Below are 20,539 nucleotides of genomic sequence, written 5' to 3'. Positions count from 1 at the left end.
GATACCAATTTAATAGGAAATACTTGAAGATCTCAAGTAAACCTTAATAAGATTGACAAAACCAGTAGAAAAACTCCACAAATCCAATGAAAAACAAGCAAAAACAATAGTTTTTTATTATAGCAATCAAACCAACGGAAAAGAAATTGCAATATACAATTGTTCCTCAATTAGAGAGGAGGATCCTTCTCTCTTAATCTCTAGACGCCGCTAGAGCCCAAGGCACCAACATCAAGAACAAGAAACAACCACAATGATTTTGCATGCCCTAATCCTCTAATTCTCCACCTATTTATAACATAACATCCTCCCTAACCCTAGCCTTTTAATTAAAAAAAGGTAGTTTCCAAAATAACTCGCTTCCAAAATAAGTTGTTTCATTGAAGGGCCAGCCTGAGGGGCCCCACTATAGATTTGTTGGTGGTTGCAACTTCACTAAATCAAAAGCAACGTAAACTAACAAGTATTTCAGATCTAGAAATTTTAGTAATATTTAAAATTTGTTGAAGAAAAATTTACATTTGTGTGTCACTTCTTTCTCTGCATAAAATACTCCGTCATTCTCTTTCTCCCTCATGGAAAATTATTAAGTCCGGACACCGGACGTATATATAGGTCCGGATATCCAATTAAAATTTGACACGTGGGCTGCACTTTGACTGCGCTTTTGGTGCGCTTGGCTTAAAATTCCGCGGACATGTGTACATTCCACATGTCAACATTTTATTGGAGCCCGGACGTATCTCTACGTCCGGTGTCCGGACCTAATAATTTTCCCTCTCACACACACATACATGTTATTTATAGCAATATTCTACAGCAAAGGATTTACAAAATTATGAGATAGTTATTGAACCTAACAGCTGAACTATGTGGCTTCAAATGTAGAAATTTAACTCACTTAAGTCCACGCACTTTGTTTTCCTAGACGTCAAAATCTTCAATTAACTCCAACATGTGTCAATTAAATGACTGTCCAAGGAATCTAATAAAATAAGTTTGTAAAGAAAAAAAAATAATGGAAGCAACAAAGGATCAAGGAATCTAAAAGAAAGAAGATCCGCATAACAGAATTTGACAAAAGAGTGTTATTAAAAGAACTTACTTCATCTAACAGTACTAAGGAATTACTTGTTGAATTTGAACGAATAGCCTGGTAAAAAGACACAAAAGTTAATTTCTCATTTTAAAAAAATACAAGATAATACATTCTAAGAAAATGCAATGTTCTGAAAGTGAATACTACGACATTATTTGCAGTTTAACGTTACCATTATATTTGGATTTGAAGCAGAAGGTAATGATGTAAAATTCCAAGCAACGCAATACCTAAATTGAAAGTGCGTTACCTTCATGAAGACAGATTTGACAAAATCGACGCAGGGGTGTCAACAAAAAGTTCTTAAACAGTGCAATGTAAAAAATAACACTTTTTGCTGACAATGGATTTTCCACTAGATTCTGTGCTAAAGATTTATGTTGGAAGCAGAAGGAACAATTTGTTCCGGGAAGTCGGAAGCAGGAGAAGGAAAAAACAATTTACGGGACAACGGCCCTAACAAGAGGTTAACACTCTAGAAGAAATTTAATAAGCTAGAAAAGATCAACCAAAACAGGATGGGCGTATAAAGCAGAACAAGAGGTCCGAAATTGAAGATACAAGCTTCATTATGTGTTATCTTATGTGATATTGTCATTATTTAAAAAAGTGTCTTGTTTGTTTTGTCCTGTTATGTTTTAAATGTCCATCCTTATAAGTCATGTTATTAATTATGTAAAAGAAATTAAATTTCTTTGCATTTTAAGAGTGTAATAGGGTTATACAGCACACAACAGAATTCTCATTGGATCCTTGGTTCTTTGCACACAGCAGGGATTTTATGACCACATAACAAGGAAACCTTACCACTTTCCCAAAAGATGAGAAGGAAAGGAGGCTAGAACAGTCCATATAAAGCGATAAACCCAAGATTTTCATTAGCTTTGAAATGAATAACTTACCCCTAATACGTAATACGAGGCTAGAAGGAGAAGTTTCTCTCTTACTCTTTTCATCTATCTCAAAAACACACAAGGTATCTTTTGGAGGCTTCTCTAAAAGAAAGCTGATACGCCCTAGGGTTCCACAATTTCAGTTTTGCCCTAATTTCCCCCAAAAATGAGGAATTTCTCCACCAAAACCAAAGAGAAACAATCACAAGAGGGTTGAGATGAAAAGCAAGAACCTTTGCATTAGAAAGCCAAGAGAAAACAAGATAAGTTTGTCCACTTCGAGAAGGACAAGATCTCCCAAAAGAAAACTCTAGAAAAGAACAAGAAGAAGACTAGAAGAAAAAGAACTAGAAAGAGACTTTACTTTTCATAATGATAGAACTAAACCCTAATGGCTCCCTTCATACCCTCCCCAAAAATTCCTCCCATTCCCAAATTACCCCCACTTAAGTGGGTGGGTCCCTTTGGTCCAACCGGTCCCCCGCCCCCCTCTCTTCCGCCTATAGACCCGCACGGGTCCAGGCGGGACCGATTCACCCGGTCCATCAAAAGCTTCCGAGTTAATAGTTAATACATTAAAAAAACCTCAAATGTCTACCAGTATTTCATCACTTTGATACCATTTAGAGTAACCTGGCTGATTATCCAAGGGAAATTTGTTAAAATATATTTATAATATATTTTTTTACTAAAGCTAATAAATTTTATACTTAATATCCTAATCCTACTTTTTTTTAGGAAAAAATTTATTAAAATTAACAATTATACTTAAAATTAATCATCATGATTATGCTTTATTTTAATTGTATTTTCATTATCTCCTTCCCAGCAACTCCCTCCACTATCATGGCACAATTTTAAGGTCATGTAGGCCGAAGAATGCTTCATTTCAGCAAGAAGATATCACTCTAGAAGAGCTAGAAATCTACATATATGTTAATACTATAAGACAAAGGCGGCCAAAGCACTGATTTAAGTAGACAATTTCTATGAGAAGTAAGATCACAAATTATAAGGAAAGCATGCAAAAGTTTTCTCAGGTGATCACACCTGATGAACTTGCATAGCGCTCATAGTCCACCCACCCACATTCATTAGCGTGACCCATCCCACAAAGATTAGCGTTAATTAGCTTCTCCTCAATTAATCAAAGTAATTAATTACTACAATCAAGCAAGCATGCAGATGTTCACTTTCGCAAGCTGGTGAATACCCTTAGAAAGGGATAAGCTTCACCATGAACTCCAATTACCAAGAAAATTGAGCCTCTAATAGAAATTGTATGAAGTTGATTTATTCTAAATTAAGTGTTTCAAATGGATATTGAGTAATGTCATGCTTAAAAGCTCATGAATCTTGTATGTGAAAGAGCTACACACATAGCTTCCAATCCTAATTATGAACACACAAAACACTGTTAAAATAATTTGAAATATCATTCAAGAATACTTGAACGAAAATATATCCAGAAAGCCTCTAACCAGGAGGCCAACTTGATCATTTTTTTTTTCACCAACCCATCTATAGGATCTTAAGAAGATGATAAATTTAACAAACTTAATATTTAAGTTTGCAAAGACCCTAAGGGAATCTGATACGCCGCGGCGGGAGGACAACTGGCAGGCCCAGAAGAGCCCAACAAGGTCAGCCCTATCCATACCGAACCAGCCAAGGGGTCAAGCGGAACCAGGGGAAGTAGGAGGGGGTTTGGCTATCCTTGTGGGGCCCAAGGAGTTAATATTCACTATGAAATGAGTAATCAAAGGGGAGTTGTTTAGGAAGGTTCCTAATCAAGAGGGAGTTATTTAGGAAGGTTCCTCATTGAGGAAGAACTATTTATGATGGTTCCTAATCAAAAGGAAGTTGTTTAGAAATGTTCTTAATCAAGAGAGAGTTGTTTATGAAGGTTCCTAATTAAAGAGCTGTTTAAGAAGGTTCCTAATCAAGAAGGAGCAGTTTAGGAAGGTTTCTAATCAAGGGGAAGTCATTAGAAATGTTTCCTAATTGTGTTTATGTTGTTTATGAAGAGTTTAAATGTGTGGTGTGGTAGGGCTATTTAAGGGGAAGTTTTGTCTAGGTTTGGATCTTATGTTTTACTAAAGTTTATTCTAGGGTTTGTTGTGAGTTTCCTAGCAACATTAAGGGTTTGTGGGAGAGCTGATCTATCTCTCGATTAGTAGATCACTTGTATCTTTATTTATTATTAAAGAGAGAACCCCAAAAACAATCAAAATATTTGTATTCCTGCATTTTCTTCTTCTCTAGTTTGTTATTTTTGCTTCCATGACGCATCAGAATCATAGTCATTTGTTGTTACACTATATAATAAAATATGAAAAAGTTCAAAATAGTTCCTTCACTACGAGTAAGCGACCGATTTAATTTTTGCAATGCCTCAATTTAATCCCTCAACTATTAAATCCAATTTGATGCCAAAGCTAAAAATAATAGTTAAAGTTAACACCAAAGTTAAATGTGAGGGTATTTTAGGTGGTGCAAATATAGGTGAGATTATATTTCTTGTGCTACTCTATTTTATCATTTAATAAATTATAATAAATATTAAAAATTGAATAAAAATTAAACTACTACATAATAAGAGTGAATAATTAATAAAAGAAATATTTATAATGAGTATCAAGCTAATAGGTTATTAGAACACAAATTATATCGGTAATCATTATTTATGTTCTAGGAGATTTAATTAAGTTAATATAGCCACTTGAATTTTGGAAAAAATATAAAACATCTAACATGCATTATACTTGCTTCACTGCTTGCACGCTGGTTCAATGTTTTGCTTCTCGTAGTTCCAACTCCATTGCTTGCTACTTCTTAGCGTAAATCTTGCAATTGCATGAGAACGGGAACAATACATAGCATTAAAAAATATATATGAAATTAACATATTTTTTACTAAAATGTTCCCCTCAAATTATGAGTAGCATTAGAGATGCATCATTTTCCATTAAACTTGATAGGTTACATAATGGAAAGACAAAATTGGATCAATTTTGCAATAGTCTAGGGACTAAATCAAGGTATTACAAAAATTCTATGACTAAATTGGGCACTTACTAATAGTCAGTAGACTATTTTGGGATATTTCTCATAATAAATACGAGTTTCTTTAGTTTAGTGACCTTTCATAATTACTCTGAATGATGGGTGGCTTTATCTAATTCCTTCCAACTCTCTTTACCTCTCACTTGTATTATTTGAAGGCAATGAGCCCAAATATTTATGAGTAACCATCATACATCCAATAAAAAGTTGTACATAAATGTGAACTACAAACAAATGTTGACATTTTAAGCAAGGTAAATCATTTTAGATAGTAAAAGCAAGACTTAAAAAAAAGGTAAAATCTTGAACTAAAATGTTTTGTCTTATCGAGGCAATGCGTAAACCTAAAAGTAAATTAAAGCGTAATGGCTCGAACAAATAACAAAATAAAATAAACTCATAAAATCGAGAATTCATAATTAAGTCATCAACCATCAACAAACAGTTTAAAAAAATAAAAAACCTAGACTCTTAAAAAATTAAAACAAACCAATTAAAATAAAAGAAAAATAAAATCAGTTAAAAAATCATTAAAAATGGTTAAAAAAGAAAATAAAGCAACATTAGAAATAGAACTAAAAAAATCAAATTAGTAAAAATGAGAATAAAATCTTTTAAAAAGAAAAATAAAATGAACTTATTAAAAGAAATTTTAGTTTAAAATTAAAAAAAAGGTTAAAAATTAAAAAAATAAAATAAAATAAAAGATAGGAACTTAAGCACTCTTATAATAAATTAAAAGTGTATTTTGTTTTTTATGTAAACATTAATATGAGATGGTTGCCTCATGCGCCTCAAGGCATTATAGCCTCAAAATATACGCCGCGAATGAAAAAGATGGAAGCCTCGCTAAGGCTAAAAATTTTAAGTCTAAAGGTATTTATCGGATGCCCCATGATGAGGCAAGCCTTAAGATAGTCGCCTCAATCGCCTTTTAAACAAGGAGTAAAATAAAGAGTAATCCCAAATTATTTTTCTTTTTTACTAACATGCATAGCAAAATGAAGTTTAAATGACAAAAAGATGCAATAAACCTAAAGAAAAACATACATAATTGATAGAACACCTACACTGATCTGTTTCAAGTGACCAGAAAATGTAGACAAAGACTGGGTCAAAGACTGCTCGTCCCCAATATCAGCATAAACTGCATCAAACCAGGGTAATTTTACTGGCTCTGATGCAAGAACATAGAGACCTACAGATTTACAAATAAATTCAATGTAGTCCCCACATTTAAAGAAAAGAAATGAAAACAACTCAGCAGATACAGATCATCTGATTCAGCAAAGAGTAATTCAATTAGCACAGAAGATAAATATCATGGATAAAGACAAAGATAATAGCAAACGTTACAAAAATGACCATGTGTCCAAGCAGTTGGACAAAGATATCAGTAATTCCAGAAGTAACCATACCTTCAAAACTTACAATATTAAGAAGCAGGAACTAAATTTGTAACTTGTGCAAAAATCAATAATCTAGTTTTGATAGTGTATTAGCTTTTATATATATATATATAGAACGCAAGACCATCCAAACTCTGGCATTATCAAATGCTAAATGAACAATATACAATAAAGAGAATAAACACATTTCGATGAAGTGTTACAGATTTTAGCTATATTTACAGAGTGTGTCATTCTCACAAACAATTAATATATCCTCACTCTCTACATTAAGGGATCAAGAGGAGAGTTTGGGCCCTTGGCTTGAGATTCAAGAGAGTTCAGAGACTTGAAGAATCGCGAAGCTTCGCCGGACTATCATCGCCCGATTACTGTCAACAAGCTCCATCAATGGACCACTGTCATTGGTACACTATCCTTCAACCATTGTTATCGAACCATCGTCACCCACTACAGTCTCCTACCAATCGGATAATCTCCAGACCACTGTCAGCCAACTATAGTCTTTTGACCACTTCGCCCAACTAGATTGACACCAGATAAAATTGTCACTTGTCATCGCCTATAAGGTTCAATGCACCCTATCGACACCAACTCTAACTCCAAACATCTGTAAGATTTATGTTGGACTTCTTGGTTTATAGTCTTCTATCATCAAAGGAGAGAAATCAAACACAAACAAACGATATCTTGAAGATAGCTCTCATGTCACAAGAGCCTTGTAACATTAACCGCATAATCCATTTTATAGTCCATGTGTACTATATTATACTAACATCACCCTCAATCAAGGAAAAGGGAATAATTTGTAACCAATGGCAAACACTAGTGAAATCGTTTCAATTGGGTCAGTCCCCCATGTTTTTTCCCTTTTTCGAGTGTGTTGCACCTTGCAATCCACTTTAATTTATGTGCGTGTTGAATCTTTATACAAAGTTAAGGCTATAAACTCTTCCTCTCTACCACTGCAAATGTTCTTGGACATAATATATATATATATATATATATATATAATTGAAAGTAAGCTATAAATATTCTAACATAATATAAAACTAATGAAGCTATGTTTGCCAACTATAGAAAGAAACAAATACAAAGGAGTTTATGATGTCTTCATCTTCCCTTTCTACCAAGAACGCAGCTCTTCATACCAATGATTATCAATAACTTATTTTTAAATGTAGCACTTAGCTTCTAAATATCATGTATAATGCACATTAAGAAGAATTGGATTTTTTACATAATCATTCAAGTTATTGCCAACCTTTGAAATAGTTTGCAAGTTCCAATCACAAATCAATAAATCAATTTAAATTTCATTTACATCTGACTTGGATAAAACATTAAAATCTTTTACAACCTTCAGCATTCAAGCTATTTAACCCACAAGTAGTTTAAATATAATTATTCAAACAACATGTTGATGTAGAACCAACTGCATGCATAATTATGCAACGTTGAAATTAAGTTCCTTTTTAAAGTAGAGCAACAATAATTAAGTTTACTTTAAGCAATTTAAACAAATCTTAAAAACAAGAGAGATGTTATTTAAGCTTAGGCCAAATTACACAATAAGAGTTAGAATCATGAATAATCAGTTCCGATCAAGATTAGCATAGCATGGGAGAGTTCAAAGGAAATCCCTAAATTAACATTTAGATTAGACACTAATTGGATCCACTCACTCATACTTTTGAGATTTAGTTAAGCGGAGATAGATTGCACAACCTTTATGATGCCACAATTAAAGGGAAAACTTAGAAAAGCAAAGACTTTGGGGATAAGCTCACCTTTATCAAGCTTCAGAAACGATTCGCCACTGAGTGGGAGAGAGTTGTTCATCGATACCGGCGGCGAGGGAGAAGATAATCCTTTCGACGTATCTTCGATGGTTCGGTCGACCTCCAAGTTGATGTCGAAGAATGGAGACTTGAGGATGTCAACTTGCCATTGATCGTTGTAAATAAAATCGTGATCAAGTTCTGGATCAGCCATACATGAGGGGACAGCGGACTAGGAGTTGGGGAAACTTCTGGACAGCAAATGGAGCCTTTTTGGTGGCTGGACAGCAAAGATCTTTGCTGAAATTTCTGGAAAACCATGGGAAACCTAGGAGAGATGGTAAGAGAAGAAAATAGAAGGAGATTTGGAAGAGTAATTGAGGTGGAGAGAGGAAAAGAAGTAGTACCAATCTGTATTTGAATTGCAGATTTAATGGTAGAGGTAAGTGGTAAGATTTGAAATTCAAATTCCCACACAAAAGGGAAAGGAGGGAGGGGCCGGCGGCTTTGGAAGGAGGGGAGGGTTTAGGGAGCTTTAATGGGAAGGAAATAATTTGGAGAGAGAGGGTAGGGGCCGGCGGCTAGCATGGATAGGGGATTGAATTTGTGCAATTAATGTTTGCTATATTTAGAATCTTAAAATAAGAAAGTAGAATTAAATCAACTCCTATTTAAAATTCAAATAATACATGATTGGTGGACTTTCCTAAATTAACATTTCTGATTTTGGAAATAGATCTCCAATTCAAATTTATTTAAATATGAATTTAAATGCTTTCCAAACTTAAAAGAGGTAAATTAGGAAAGTACTTAAAGTCAAGATTTTTGAAAATTTGAATCCAATAGGCAAGTGAAGTGTGGCCAACGGCTAGGAGGGGACTTGGAAGGAGTTAGGCCGGCGATTTTGGGAGGAGGGTGGTCTAGGGGGCCGGCGGCTAGAAGGAGGGATGGGGCTTCTTGGGTCGGCGGCAAGGAGAGGTGGAGGGTGGAGGGCAACGGTTTGAGGGGGGAAAGGAGATGGTGGCCATCGACTTGTGGAGAAGAGAGGAAAGGAAATTGGTGGAGAAGATGGACCACAAATCCGGACACTTCATGCAGTTGGTGAGTATTAAGTTGCCCTCACCTAGAGACTTCAAAAACTCTCAAACGCTCTCAACTCTCCAAGACACAATGTAGGAAAATTTTCATACTATTATTCATTACCCTCAAAAGATGAGGATGAGGCTTTAAATAGCCAACATACAATGAAAGAAAATAAAGACACATGCCCCTAGGGCTTACATAGAACTGCTTCCTCAAGTGAGGGTACAAATGGAAAATATGTAATAATAAACTCAATACAAACATAATAATAAATCTAATACAAATAATAACTCAAAGGTAAAGCGGTGCAATCGTGGCCATAAATCGTCGGCTCAGTCTCTCTGGTAAACTCTCCATGGTCGTATGTCCTCATCACATGTAGTCTTTTATTATTTTCTATCATGATATCAAAGTCTGCTCTAAATATTCTTCTTTCTCGTGTCTCGAAGGTCCACGAGGATCTTCTGAAGATCCCCTGAGGATCCTGCAAGCCTCGCTTGCTCTCGATCGACAAACAAGCATTTATCCTATTCTATGTGCTTCAAAGATCTTGTGAGTATCCGTGAAAATCTACTAAGAATTCATAGAATAAGATCACGTGTGGATCCTGTGAAAGTTCCGTGTGGATCATGCAAAGATCCCACTTGGATCCTGTGAAGATCCTATTAAGTTCCCACTTAAGAGTCAAAGTCTTCGCTAGTATTATAGCTCACCCGCTTTCTTCACTTGTATGATCGCACGCTTCACCTACATGCTCATGTGATCAGATAGAGCCCCTAACCTTCTTGTGTTGCCACTCATGCTTCATGCTCTCATGTGTTCCCGCTTGCCTATTAGCCCTGTTGCTTGCACTTGAATGCTCCCTCTTCGCAACACTCTAGACTCACTGATGTCACTGATCTACAAATCCCGCCAACTACCCGAACAATTCTCAATTTTCCCTCAAAACGGTATCATTCTAGTATAAATTAGCTCAAATCAACAATTTCAAAAAGTTCGTAAACAACTCTTGGTTTAGATCTCCATATTTTTTCTTGCATTACACTAAAGACACACTCCACTTCCTCTGTTACCAAAGAGCAGCCTTTGGCCAAGATCAGAAATATGAAGCTAAAAAGAATTGGTTAGAAAATATTAGAAATAATTTTTTTTAGATTTAAATGAGAATTTAACTCTTAACAAGACACAATGGAGAATAATGATTCATGTAATCGACCGCACGTAGCGGGATAAAGGCTTAATGTTATTGTTGTTGATTCTTCTCTTCTCAAATTGTCCAGCTAATACAAAAAAAAGTTGCAATGATGATTCCAGAAATATCCTAATTTTTAACATCATCTTTTAACTTTAACTTCAATTTCTGTTACTTTAGACGGGGGGACCATTTTAGCTCTTATTTTAAGAGTTAAGGGACTAAATCAGATATTTTAGATAGTTTGAGACTAAAATAACCGCCATAAATAGTTGGGATCATTTTAATTATTTTTTCTCTTTTAAAAAATAGATGAGTGATGAATTTTCTTATCTCTCACATGTGAATTTTCACCCTCTATGTTACAATTCAAATGATAAGGGGTTCTTTTCAAACCATTTAGAAGTTTCAATCTCATAAGGATAATCATATTGACAATAACGTTGACTGATGAGCACTCTTTTCACGTAAATAGGATGTTTTGAGTCAATTCTTTGTGAAACAATGTCCGTCTTTTGGCATTACAGTTACATCTGATCAAATCGACTTGTGAAACACTAGTGTGGTGGTCAACACAGTACACCCTAGTTTTTTCTTTAACAAGAGATTGTGCAGCATTTCTATCAAGATTTTAATATACGCTATGGCATATTACTTTATCATATCTTATGTGATTCCAAATTAACAATTTCGCCTTCTTCAAGTAGGACTTCTTTCAGGTTTTAGCAGGCGAAAGGTGAGAAGTTATGAAAATCAACCTTCTTCCTTGATGAATAGAACAGTTTCCTCAAGCATGTGGCATGTAAAAAGTCACTGATGCAGTGCAGTTATAGGAGAGATCTAGAATCTAGAAGATCAGCAATAGATATTTGGATCTTAGAACTAGTAAAAATACCAAATGTAGCTTTTACTTGACTGCAGCCTGCAGGTAAGCAAATATACAAACTATGCATAATATTTTAGAATGACCCAGGATGATGACGGGATGGGGGGGTGTTGATATGAATGATAATTGTTTAAGAATCCATGAATAAGCAAAGAAATTCTTATGACATCTTAATTCAAGGGAACGATGTCAATTTTACCAAAATCTCCATGGATCTAGGTTGTTTTTTTGTTTTAATTAATTAATTTATTTCAATGGTTCGAACCTTAGACCTCTATTGTAGAGACTGAAGGAAATATCACTCAACGAAATAGTTGCTGGCATCTAGGTTTAACTTTGAGCAACTGCGCAAGTCAGTACGAACCATTGAAGTGTATTGGAAATTGTTTTGCAGAAGAAAGAGATCCAGAGTGCTCCAAGAACTAACCAGCCTTTGACATCAAGGAAGCTAGACCAACGGTCTTTAAGCTAACAGTTTTCCCTCCAGTATTTGGTCCTGTTATAACTAGAACAGTAGCTTTTGCAGAAATAGAAAAATCCACAGGAATGGGAGGACGTCTTTCCATTTGCAAAATCTGGGAAAAAAAAAACCTTCCATATAATTAGAAAAACCAAAATAAATAAGGGAATTATCTTTCTTCAGAGATAAAAGAAATTTATTGCCAAAGTTTAGTCAATACACTTAGTTTCATGGAGTCAAAATGAGAATCACTATCATCTGTTGCCATGCTTTTTCCTTGCATTTTTTTCCTCCGAAGATCCTAAAAGTTAAATTGGTTGAAATAAATGAGATCCAGAGCAGCAAACAAAGAAGTTTTTGCATTGAAGTGCAACTGATGGGCTTTCCGCATTGGAAAAGTTATGCAAAGCAACTTAAATTTAGAAATCAATGCAAATCAAAGCACCGAATTCCAGCTATACACTCACAGAAGCAGCATTAGCGAGAGCCTTCCTCGCATTCTCTAAGTTCTCGCGATACTGCTTGAGTAATAAAGGATGATAAGCTTTTTGCAAGTACAACTTCCACTCCCTTTGATGATGGAAAAAAGAAGACTTGCTAGATGTACCATTAAGGCAGGAATCACCATCAACTGTAAGTGATCTGATCATCTCACATGGCAAAAAAATGTTTGGATATGTCGCACCATATTCAATGCTATACTTTGCTCGGGCTGCAACCTAAGGAAACAAAATAACCATTCTAAAGTTAATTTAATCTGAACAAGTGAGAATGGTTGAATAATACTATCAATTTGATATAATATGTATTATTATAATCTTAAAATAAACATTTCAGTCTACCATAATTTTTTTAAGGACCCTTTGCAAATGTCATCTCAGAAAGTCTAGCCTTTATTGCATGTTCTAGAATTCCCACTGAACAAAAAAAAATTCACCTATTCCGTGATGCAAGGATGCAAGGCATCTTATGGTTAAAGGTTTCTACTTCAACTAAGATAATGCAATTATGTAGATCATACAAAAAATAAAGGCAACAACAACAATAAGCCTTCATCCCACTTCGTGGCATCAGCTACATGAATTCTCGTTCCCCATTGTGTCCAATTAAGAGTCAAATTCTCATTTAAATCTAGTAAAAAAAGTCAATTTTAATACTTTCTAAACAAGTTTTTTAGGTTTGTCTCTAACCTTTTTTAACATAGGCCGGATGTAATACATCTACTCTCCTAACATGGTTATCTTAGATGACCAAATCATCTAAGGTAAATCTCTCTAATATTGTTTCGCTCAAGAAAAACGGCACGTAGGCATGAATCCCACCTTGCAGCCATAGGATTTCTTCTCCTTAAGGCAAATTGTGATTAACAAGATTCCCCTTGAAGGTAATATGAGCGTTTAGTTAGATCTGGGTCCTTACTTCCTATGAGGGCAAGCCCTCATAGTTAATTATCCCTCTTACTATGTAAGAGAGCTCTCGATTAAGGATGATTAGTTTTAGGTGCTTTAGTCTAATTTGAGGGGAAAAAAGAGGTAAACCCAATCAAGATCTCATGAATCTGTCATCCCAGGTATACCGCAGGTTTCAATTTATCAATACTAGCGATCGTTGATTGTAGCGTCCAAGAAATCTGATTACCATACATGAATTACCTCATCTCAAGGATCCCAAGTAAACTAAAGTGGATAGATGTATGTTTTATTCTTATGATGGTATGGTCTGGGTTGGGGCTTACTGCTTTGCTTGGGAGTTGCCCATACAACAGGTCTTACGGCTTTCCTTAAAAATAGCATGTGTTTAAGAAGTTAGGTGCTTCCATTGAAAGTAGCCCGTAGGTTTGAGAAATGTTCTTAATGCTTTCATTGAAAGCAGCCAGTTGGTTTAACAGGTTGGGTCTTACTGTTTTCATTGAAAGTGGCCCGGGATTTCAATTTAAGGCATGTCTTATAGCTCTATTTACAAGTTGCCTGATTGTTTCGATTTAGGGTTGTTCACTTAAAAGTTTCCCTAGCATGCAGGTCTTAGTAGTATAAACGAGTTGAGTCGATCTTGAGTCAGGGGTGTTCGAGCTCGACTCGTAAGTCGAATACCAAGCTAAAACTTGAGCTCGAACTTGAGTCGAGCTCGACTCACGACACTAAAACAAGCTCGTCGAGCCGCTTGATTTCTCCCCAGAGTTATGATATGTTTTCCTGCCCACGTTTTCGTTTTCCTGCTCGCCAGCCCGACCGCATACGATCCTGTATTGTTTTCCCAACAAAAGGCACTACCACAAATTGTGTCTAGAGGATAAAAGAACGTGCAGGGATGCAAACCTACAAGATGTATAGTATAGCGAGAGATGCATGAAACACTCGATCAGAACGAATGCACTCACACACTTCTCGGGAGCCCTTAATGAGATGAATATATGCTTTTATGTTTTATATGAAAGCTTATATTTGTTTTAAGTTTTCTTAGTATCCTCCAGTGCTATTAAGATGTGATTTTGAAGGAGGATTATATAAGCTTTACAATTCAAGTAAATAATTAATATCTATTAAGTGATAAACATGTCGTTGCCAGATCCCAAGTCCTAGATGAGAAAAGTGGAGGGTTGCATTAGGTGGTCGACACTCGACAGCCAGCGTAAAACTTGTCGAATAATCATGACATGAATCCTTTAAAAAATTGTGTTAATGCTAGGGTGTCCCGTGGAAGCGACGCGCTATATGGCCTGAATACAGTGACAAGTGTGGAAGGGCCGCTGCACCTGCGCTCGGGTGTAGTATTAAATAGGCAAGGGTTCCCACATCAAGGATGAATGTGGGCAAAGAAGCTAGTCCATGAAACTAAAATTAGGATAGGAACTTGAAATATATGCTCCCTTACAGAAAAATTAATGAAATTAATAGATATTATGATTCATAGGAAGATAAATATTCTATGCATTTAGGAAACTAAATGGGTTGGAGAAAAAGCTAAGGAGATTAATAGCTTTGGATATAAATTATGGTATTCGGGTAGGAGTCGTAATAGAAATAGTGTAGGTGTGATTATAGATAAGAGTTTGAAGGATAATGTTATAAAAATTAACAGAATCGAAGATATAATTATAACTTTAAAGATTGTTGTTGATGCTAAGATTGTTAATATTATAAGTGCTTATACTCCTCAAGTAGATTTGGATATGAGTTCAAAATTAAAATTTTGGAATGACTTAGAAGAATTAATATAAAATATACCTCTTGAAGAAAAAGTTTTTATTGGAGGAGATTTAAATGGACATGTTGGTAGAGAGGTAGATGATTTTAAAAGCATCCATGGTGGGGTAGCTATGGGTTTGAAACGATAAATGAAGATGGTAAGATTATAATTAGATTTTTCTTTAGCTATAATTTCTTAATAGCTAATACCTTATTAAGAAAAGAGATAAGCATCTTATCACTTATAAAATGATATAGTAAAACGCAAATTGATTATTTCTTATAAGAAAATTAGATCGTTTAAGATTGCAAAGATTGTAAAGTTATTTGATAGGAAACACTTGGATTTCCAAGTGTTTCTCACCAAAACCAAGTAGATCCAATGTAAAATTGCCTGTCCACAGCAGAAAAAAGCCAAAACAAGTAGGAAGACAGGAAAAACTGCAGAAAAATCCGAGAAAAGACTTGTATTTTACTAGTAGTTTGCAAAGAAATAGCAAAGATACAATTGATCTCCAATTCGAGAGGAGGATCGATCTCTCCCAATCTCTAGACGCCGCTAGAGCCAAAGAAATCCTAGTTCTACGAGATCTCAAATTTCAGCCAAATTCAAGATGCTCAAACCTAGGAAAATCTACTATTTAATGCATACAATTCAAAAGGAATTTCCTAAACAATCCCTACAATCAATTTCCCTCCTAAAAAATCCATTCAAAAACCTTCCAAAAACCGTCCCGCAAAGCATGCGTCACGCGCGGCTTCCGCCCAGGCGGAAGCTTTCTCCGCCTGTTTTCGCGATTCTGGCCCGTGAACCGGTCCCGCCTGGACCGGCTGGACCGGTCCAGTGGACCGGTCTAACAATACTCCCCTCCCAAAGATCCACTTGTCACAAGGTGGAAAGACGACACCCTCCATTCCTTCTTCATCACAAACAGTAAGAACTTGAAGAGTTCGGTCTTTACACCTGTGCCCCGGCGTATACCTCTCGTCACATCTGAAACAAAGCCCTTTTGCCTCTTCTCCTGTAATTCTGTCTCAGTGAGCTTCTTGAAGTTATCCCCACTCCATCCTCCTATTGGCTTCTCCCTGGTGATCTCATTATTGTTGACTGATGCAGGCCCTTTTGTGCTAAAAGAGTGGTCGTAGTCTTGTAAGATCCTCCTAAGCTGCTGCTCCTAGCTCCATTCTCCAGATTATTCTAATTTCTACAACTGTGCCAACTTCATTGCCTCCTCCAAGTCACTAGCATCAGAACTTTAAATGCCGCTCAAAATCTCTCTTCAACCCTTCATGAAGTTCCCCTCCAATACGCTATCTGATAATCGCTCCACCCTAACTAGCCAGGTGCTCGAACCGATCACGGTAGTCTTCTACTGATCCTCCTGCACCAGAGCAAAGAACTGCTCATAGAAATCTCCTCCCGGTCGGTTTGGAATGTTCTATTATGCAGTTTTTGAATTCCCTCCAGTTCCTGATAGGCTCCCTCCTGTCACGCCATTGATACCATGCCAAAGCCTTTCCTTCCAGACACAATCCTGCCGCCGTCAGCTTCTCATCGTCTGTCAACCCGTTGACAGCAAAGTAACGCTCCACCTTGTATATCCAGCCATGGCCATCTCCCCCTCAAAGATGGGCATCTTCAACTTCCTCACCTTCGGATCCTTCCTTACCCCGGTAACTCTCCATAACCTCCCATTACCTCGAAGATGAGGTGCTCCCAAGTGTCCCGGTCCCCCTCGACGTTGGTATCTGAATCTGTCATCATATTCTCCCTCTTCCCCTTTCAAAATCAGCACTGACGCTGATATTCTTCTCTTTCTTTCGCCAAATCTGCACTTCCCTCATATTCCCCTCCTGCTTCAAAATCAGCACCTTGACGCTGAAATCAGCACCTCGACGCTTGAAAATCAGCACCTTCGACGATCATTTCCCATGCTCTATCTCCTCTCTAGAAAGTGGCTCTAGAGGTGCATGTCGTCCTCTCCCTCAAGGATTCTCTACTGCCAGATTCCTCCTCCCCCGAAGCGGTTTGGATTCCTCCTACGCCCTGGTCGCGACAGCTCTCTTGCTTCCGACGCGTCGTGATTCGTCTTCATCTCAAGTAATTTCTTCATCATCTCTCCATCGCCGCGAACCTCCCTTGCCAACCTTTCATTATTGGCGGTGATTTCAAGGAATTTTCCTCAAAATCTGCTTTTAATTGGCCAAATTCGCCTTCTAGGACTTTCGATCTTCTTTCCAGACCATTTTTCTTTCTTACGAACAAAAGAAATCTTCCTCTGAATGCCAAAAACCCGCTGAAATTTCAGGTTTTCAGCCGCCGATGGTCCAAAAATCGATGCTCTGATACAATTGATAGGAAACACTGGATTTCCAAGTGTTTCTCTACCAAAACCAAGTGATCCAATGTAAAATTGCTGTCCACAGCAGAAAAACAGCCAAAAACAGTAGGAAAGCAGGAAAAACTGCGAGTAAAATCGAGAAAAGACTTGTATTTTAATAGTAGTTGCAAAGATACAATTGATCATCCTCATTCGAGAGGAGATCGATCTCTCCCAAATCTCTAGACGCCGCTAGAGCCCAAAGAAATCCTAGTTCTACTCGAGATCTCAAATTTCAGCCAAATTCAAGATGCTCAAAACTAGGAAATCTACTATTTAATGAATACAATTCAAAAGGAATTTCTAAAAACATCCCTACAATCAATTTCCCTCCTAAAATCATTCAAAAAACCTTCCAAAAACCGTCCGCAAAAGCATGCGTCACGCGCGGCTTCCGCCTAGGCGGAAGGCTTTTCTCCGCCATGTTTTCGCGATTCTGGCCCGTGAACGCGGTCCGCCTGACGGCTGGACCGGTCCAGTGGACTAGTCTAACATTATTCTGAGTGAAATTATGTACCAACATCGATTATAGTTTTGGACTTTAAGAATAAAGAGCAAAAAATAAAATAAAGTAAACGATTTTCTAGAATTAGATGGGGGCCTTTAAAGAATATTAATAAAAGTATTTTTGAAGATAAGATTTTAGATCTTAAGATTTTGTCTGCGCATGAGGATGCCAATATTATGTGGGAAAAAGTGGTGGTGGAATCAATGTGCAAGAAAGATAAAAAATAAGAAGATTGTTATATAAATTTGTTTAGATGTAAAATTCTGATATTGGGAAGATATAAGAGGCTTGTAAGGAATCTAGAAAGTTATTTGCGATGCCAAAGAGTTTAACTTTTAATGATTTATATAAATAGATTAGATACTAAGGGAGGAGAAAGATTTATGTATAAGTTACCAAACAAAGAGATAAGAGTAGTAAAGATTTAGTTCAAGTGAAGTGTATCAAGATGAAGATCAAAAAATACTTTTCTTAGAAGTTGATATTCAACAAAGGTGGATTGAGGTATTTTTGCTAAACTTTTTAATAAAAAATGTAAAAATATGATTGACTTTAGTGACTTTATCACCCTAAATGAAAATAAAGATTTTGTTTTTATCGGCGTATAAGTAAAATCGAAGTTATAGGCTTTAAAGAAAATGAAGTGTGGAAAAGCTATTGGACCTGAGATATTCCAATAAAGATGTGGAAATGCTTAGGAGATGAAGGAATTTCTTGGCTTACTTAAACTTTTTAATACTATTTTGAGACTAAAAAGATGTCAGATCAGTGGAGAATGAGTGTGTTAATTCCTATTTTTAAGAATAAAGGTGATGCACAGGAGTGTGCAAATTTATAGAGGAATTAAGTTAATGTGTCATACTTTAAAAACTATGGGAGCGAGTTATGGAGCATAGGTTGAGGCGTGATACTAATGTTTCTCAAAATTAAATTTGGATTCATGCCGGTAGGTTCTGCTATGAAGCCATACATTTATTAGAGGTTTGATGGAGAAATATAGAGAGAATTAAGGAGGATCTACATATGATATTTATTGATTTAGAGAAAGCAATATGATAAGTTCCAAGAGAAGTGCTATGGAGAGTTCTGAAAAGAAAGGAGTTAATATGCTTATATTCAAATCATTAAAGATTATGTATAACAGGAGCTATTACTTGTGTCCAAGAGAAGTGCTATGGGAGAGTTCTTGAAAAGAAAGGAGTTTAATAATGCTTATATTCAAATCATTAAAGTATGTATACAGGAACCTATTACTTGTGTCCAAACACAAGGTGGTTTGACCAAGTATTTTCCTATTTCGGTTGGATTACATTAGGATCAGCACTTAAGTCCATATCTTTTTGCTTAGTCATGGATGTTCTCACTAGACATTTGCAAGAGATGTACCTGGTGCATGCTTTTGCTGATGATATTCTTTTTGTTGATAAGACTAGAGAAGGATTGAAGGTTAAACTTGAATTATGAAGGTCAACTTTAGAGTCTAAAGATTTTCACTTGAGTAGATCTAAAACTGAATATAGGAGTGTAATTTTAGTGGAAATAGACTAGTGAGGGGATTGTGACTTTGGCGATCAAACCATTAATAAGAGTATACATTTTAGATATATATTGGATCTATTGTTCAGAGTGATGGTGAAATTGATGGAGATAATTATCAGCAGAATTCAAGTTGGGATGTTGAAGTGGGGAATGCATCGGGCTTATGTGCGATAGAAAAGTACCCCTCAAACTTAAGGTAAAAATTCTATAAGATGGTGGTGAGACCTGCAATGCTTTATGGTGGCCGAATGTTGGCCATTAAAAGAGAAGCATAAATACTAAAGTTAAATGTTGCATAGATGAGAGATGCTTAGGTGGATGAGTGGCTTGACCCTTAGAGATAGGATACGAAATGAGCAATATACGTGAAAAGGTTGGAGTAGCTCCAGTGGAAGATAAGATAGAAGAGAGTCGCCCTTAGATGTTTGGTCACATTAAACAGAAGGCCTTCCGATGACCCGGTTAGGAAAGTTGAGGTATTAGATTTGCTTATGTTAGAAAGGTAGGGGTATACCTAAAAAAGACTTGGTTAGAAAATATTAGAAATGATTTTTCTTTATTAGATTTAAGATGAGAATTTGACTTTTAACCGAACACAATGGCGAAAAAGGATTCATGTAGCCGACCCCACGTAGTGGGACAAAGGCTTGATGTTGTTGTTGTTGTTGTAAGTGATAAAACATACCCTTCTTTATTAGGGTTTTATCCTTATTATTTGTATTAGATTGCTAGATATTTACAAGTTTGTCAACCACGTCTTTAATATTTGTTTGCATATACCGCATACCCATATTTCTCTTTGATGTTTATGATAAAAATTAAGTTGCAATGGTATTTTTGCCTTAATTTATTTATGCATAAATTTCATGTAGGTTGAATTTATTCATATAATAGCAAAACCTATTTTTCTTGAATGTTACTTATATGAATGCAAATAAATTTTATCCTAAAAATCATATTTTATATAAATAGTAATGTCTATATAAATATATAATACTTGTTAAAAACTTTACATATAGAATACATAGAACTGCATGCCTATGTGCATTTTATATAG

At 36.0% G+C, this 20,539-nt stretch overlaps 1 protein-coding gene across 7 annotated transcripts in view; it reads right to left on the bottom strand.

Annotated features, from left to right (window-relative positions):
• LOC110093853 (endonuclease MutS2) overlaps positions 1-20,539 on the bottom strand; it is a 72,512-nt gene that overhangs the window by 23,786 nt on the left and 28,187 nt on the right. For 3 of the 7 annotated variants that reach the window (XM_028695175.1, XM_028695177.1, XM_028695178.1), the window contains 6 exons: positions 12,337-12,588; positions 12,090-12,170; positions 11,837-11,984; positions 6,109-6,256; positions 1,272-1,329; positions 1,106-1,153 (listed from right to left, as the gene is read on the bottom strand). In XM_028695175.1, the coding sequence (XP_028551008.1) occupies positions 1,106-1,153; positions 1,272-1,329; positions 6,109-6,256; positions 11,837-11,984; positions 12,090-12,170; positions 12,337-12,588 (735 nt within the window). The remainder of the gene's footprint in view (positions 1-1,105; positions 1,154-1,271; positions 1,330-6,108; positions 6,257-11,836; positions 11,985-12,089; positions 12,171-12,336; positions 12,589-20,539) is intronic. The other 4 variants (XM_020818870.2, XM_028695179.1, XM_028695176.1 and 1 more) reach the window with 3 other exon arrangements.

Source organism: Dendrobium catenatum, unplaced genomic scaffold, assembly GCF_001605985.2.
Source record: "Dendrobium catenatum unplaced genomic scaffold, ASM160598v2 fragScaff_scaffold_621, whole genome shotgun sequence".
NCBI lineage: Eukaryota > Viridiplantae > Streptophyta > Magnoliopsida > Asparagales > Orchidaceae > Dendrobium > Dendrobium catenatum.
The sequence above is the reverse complement of the archived record's forward strand: the minus strand, read 5'-3'. Positions and strand labels throughout refer to the sequence as shown.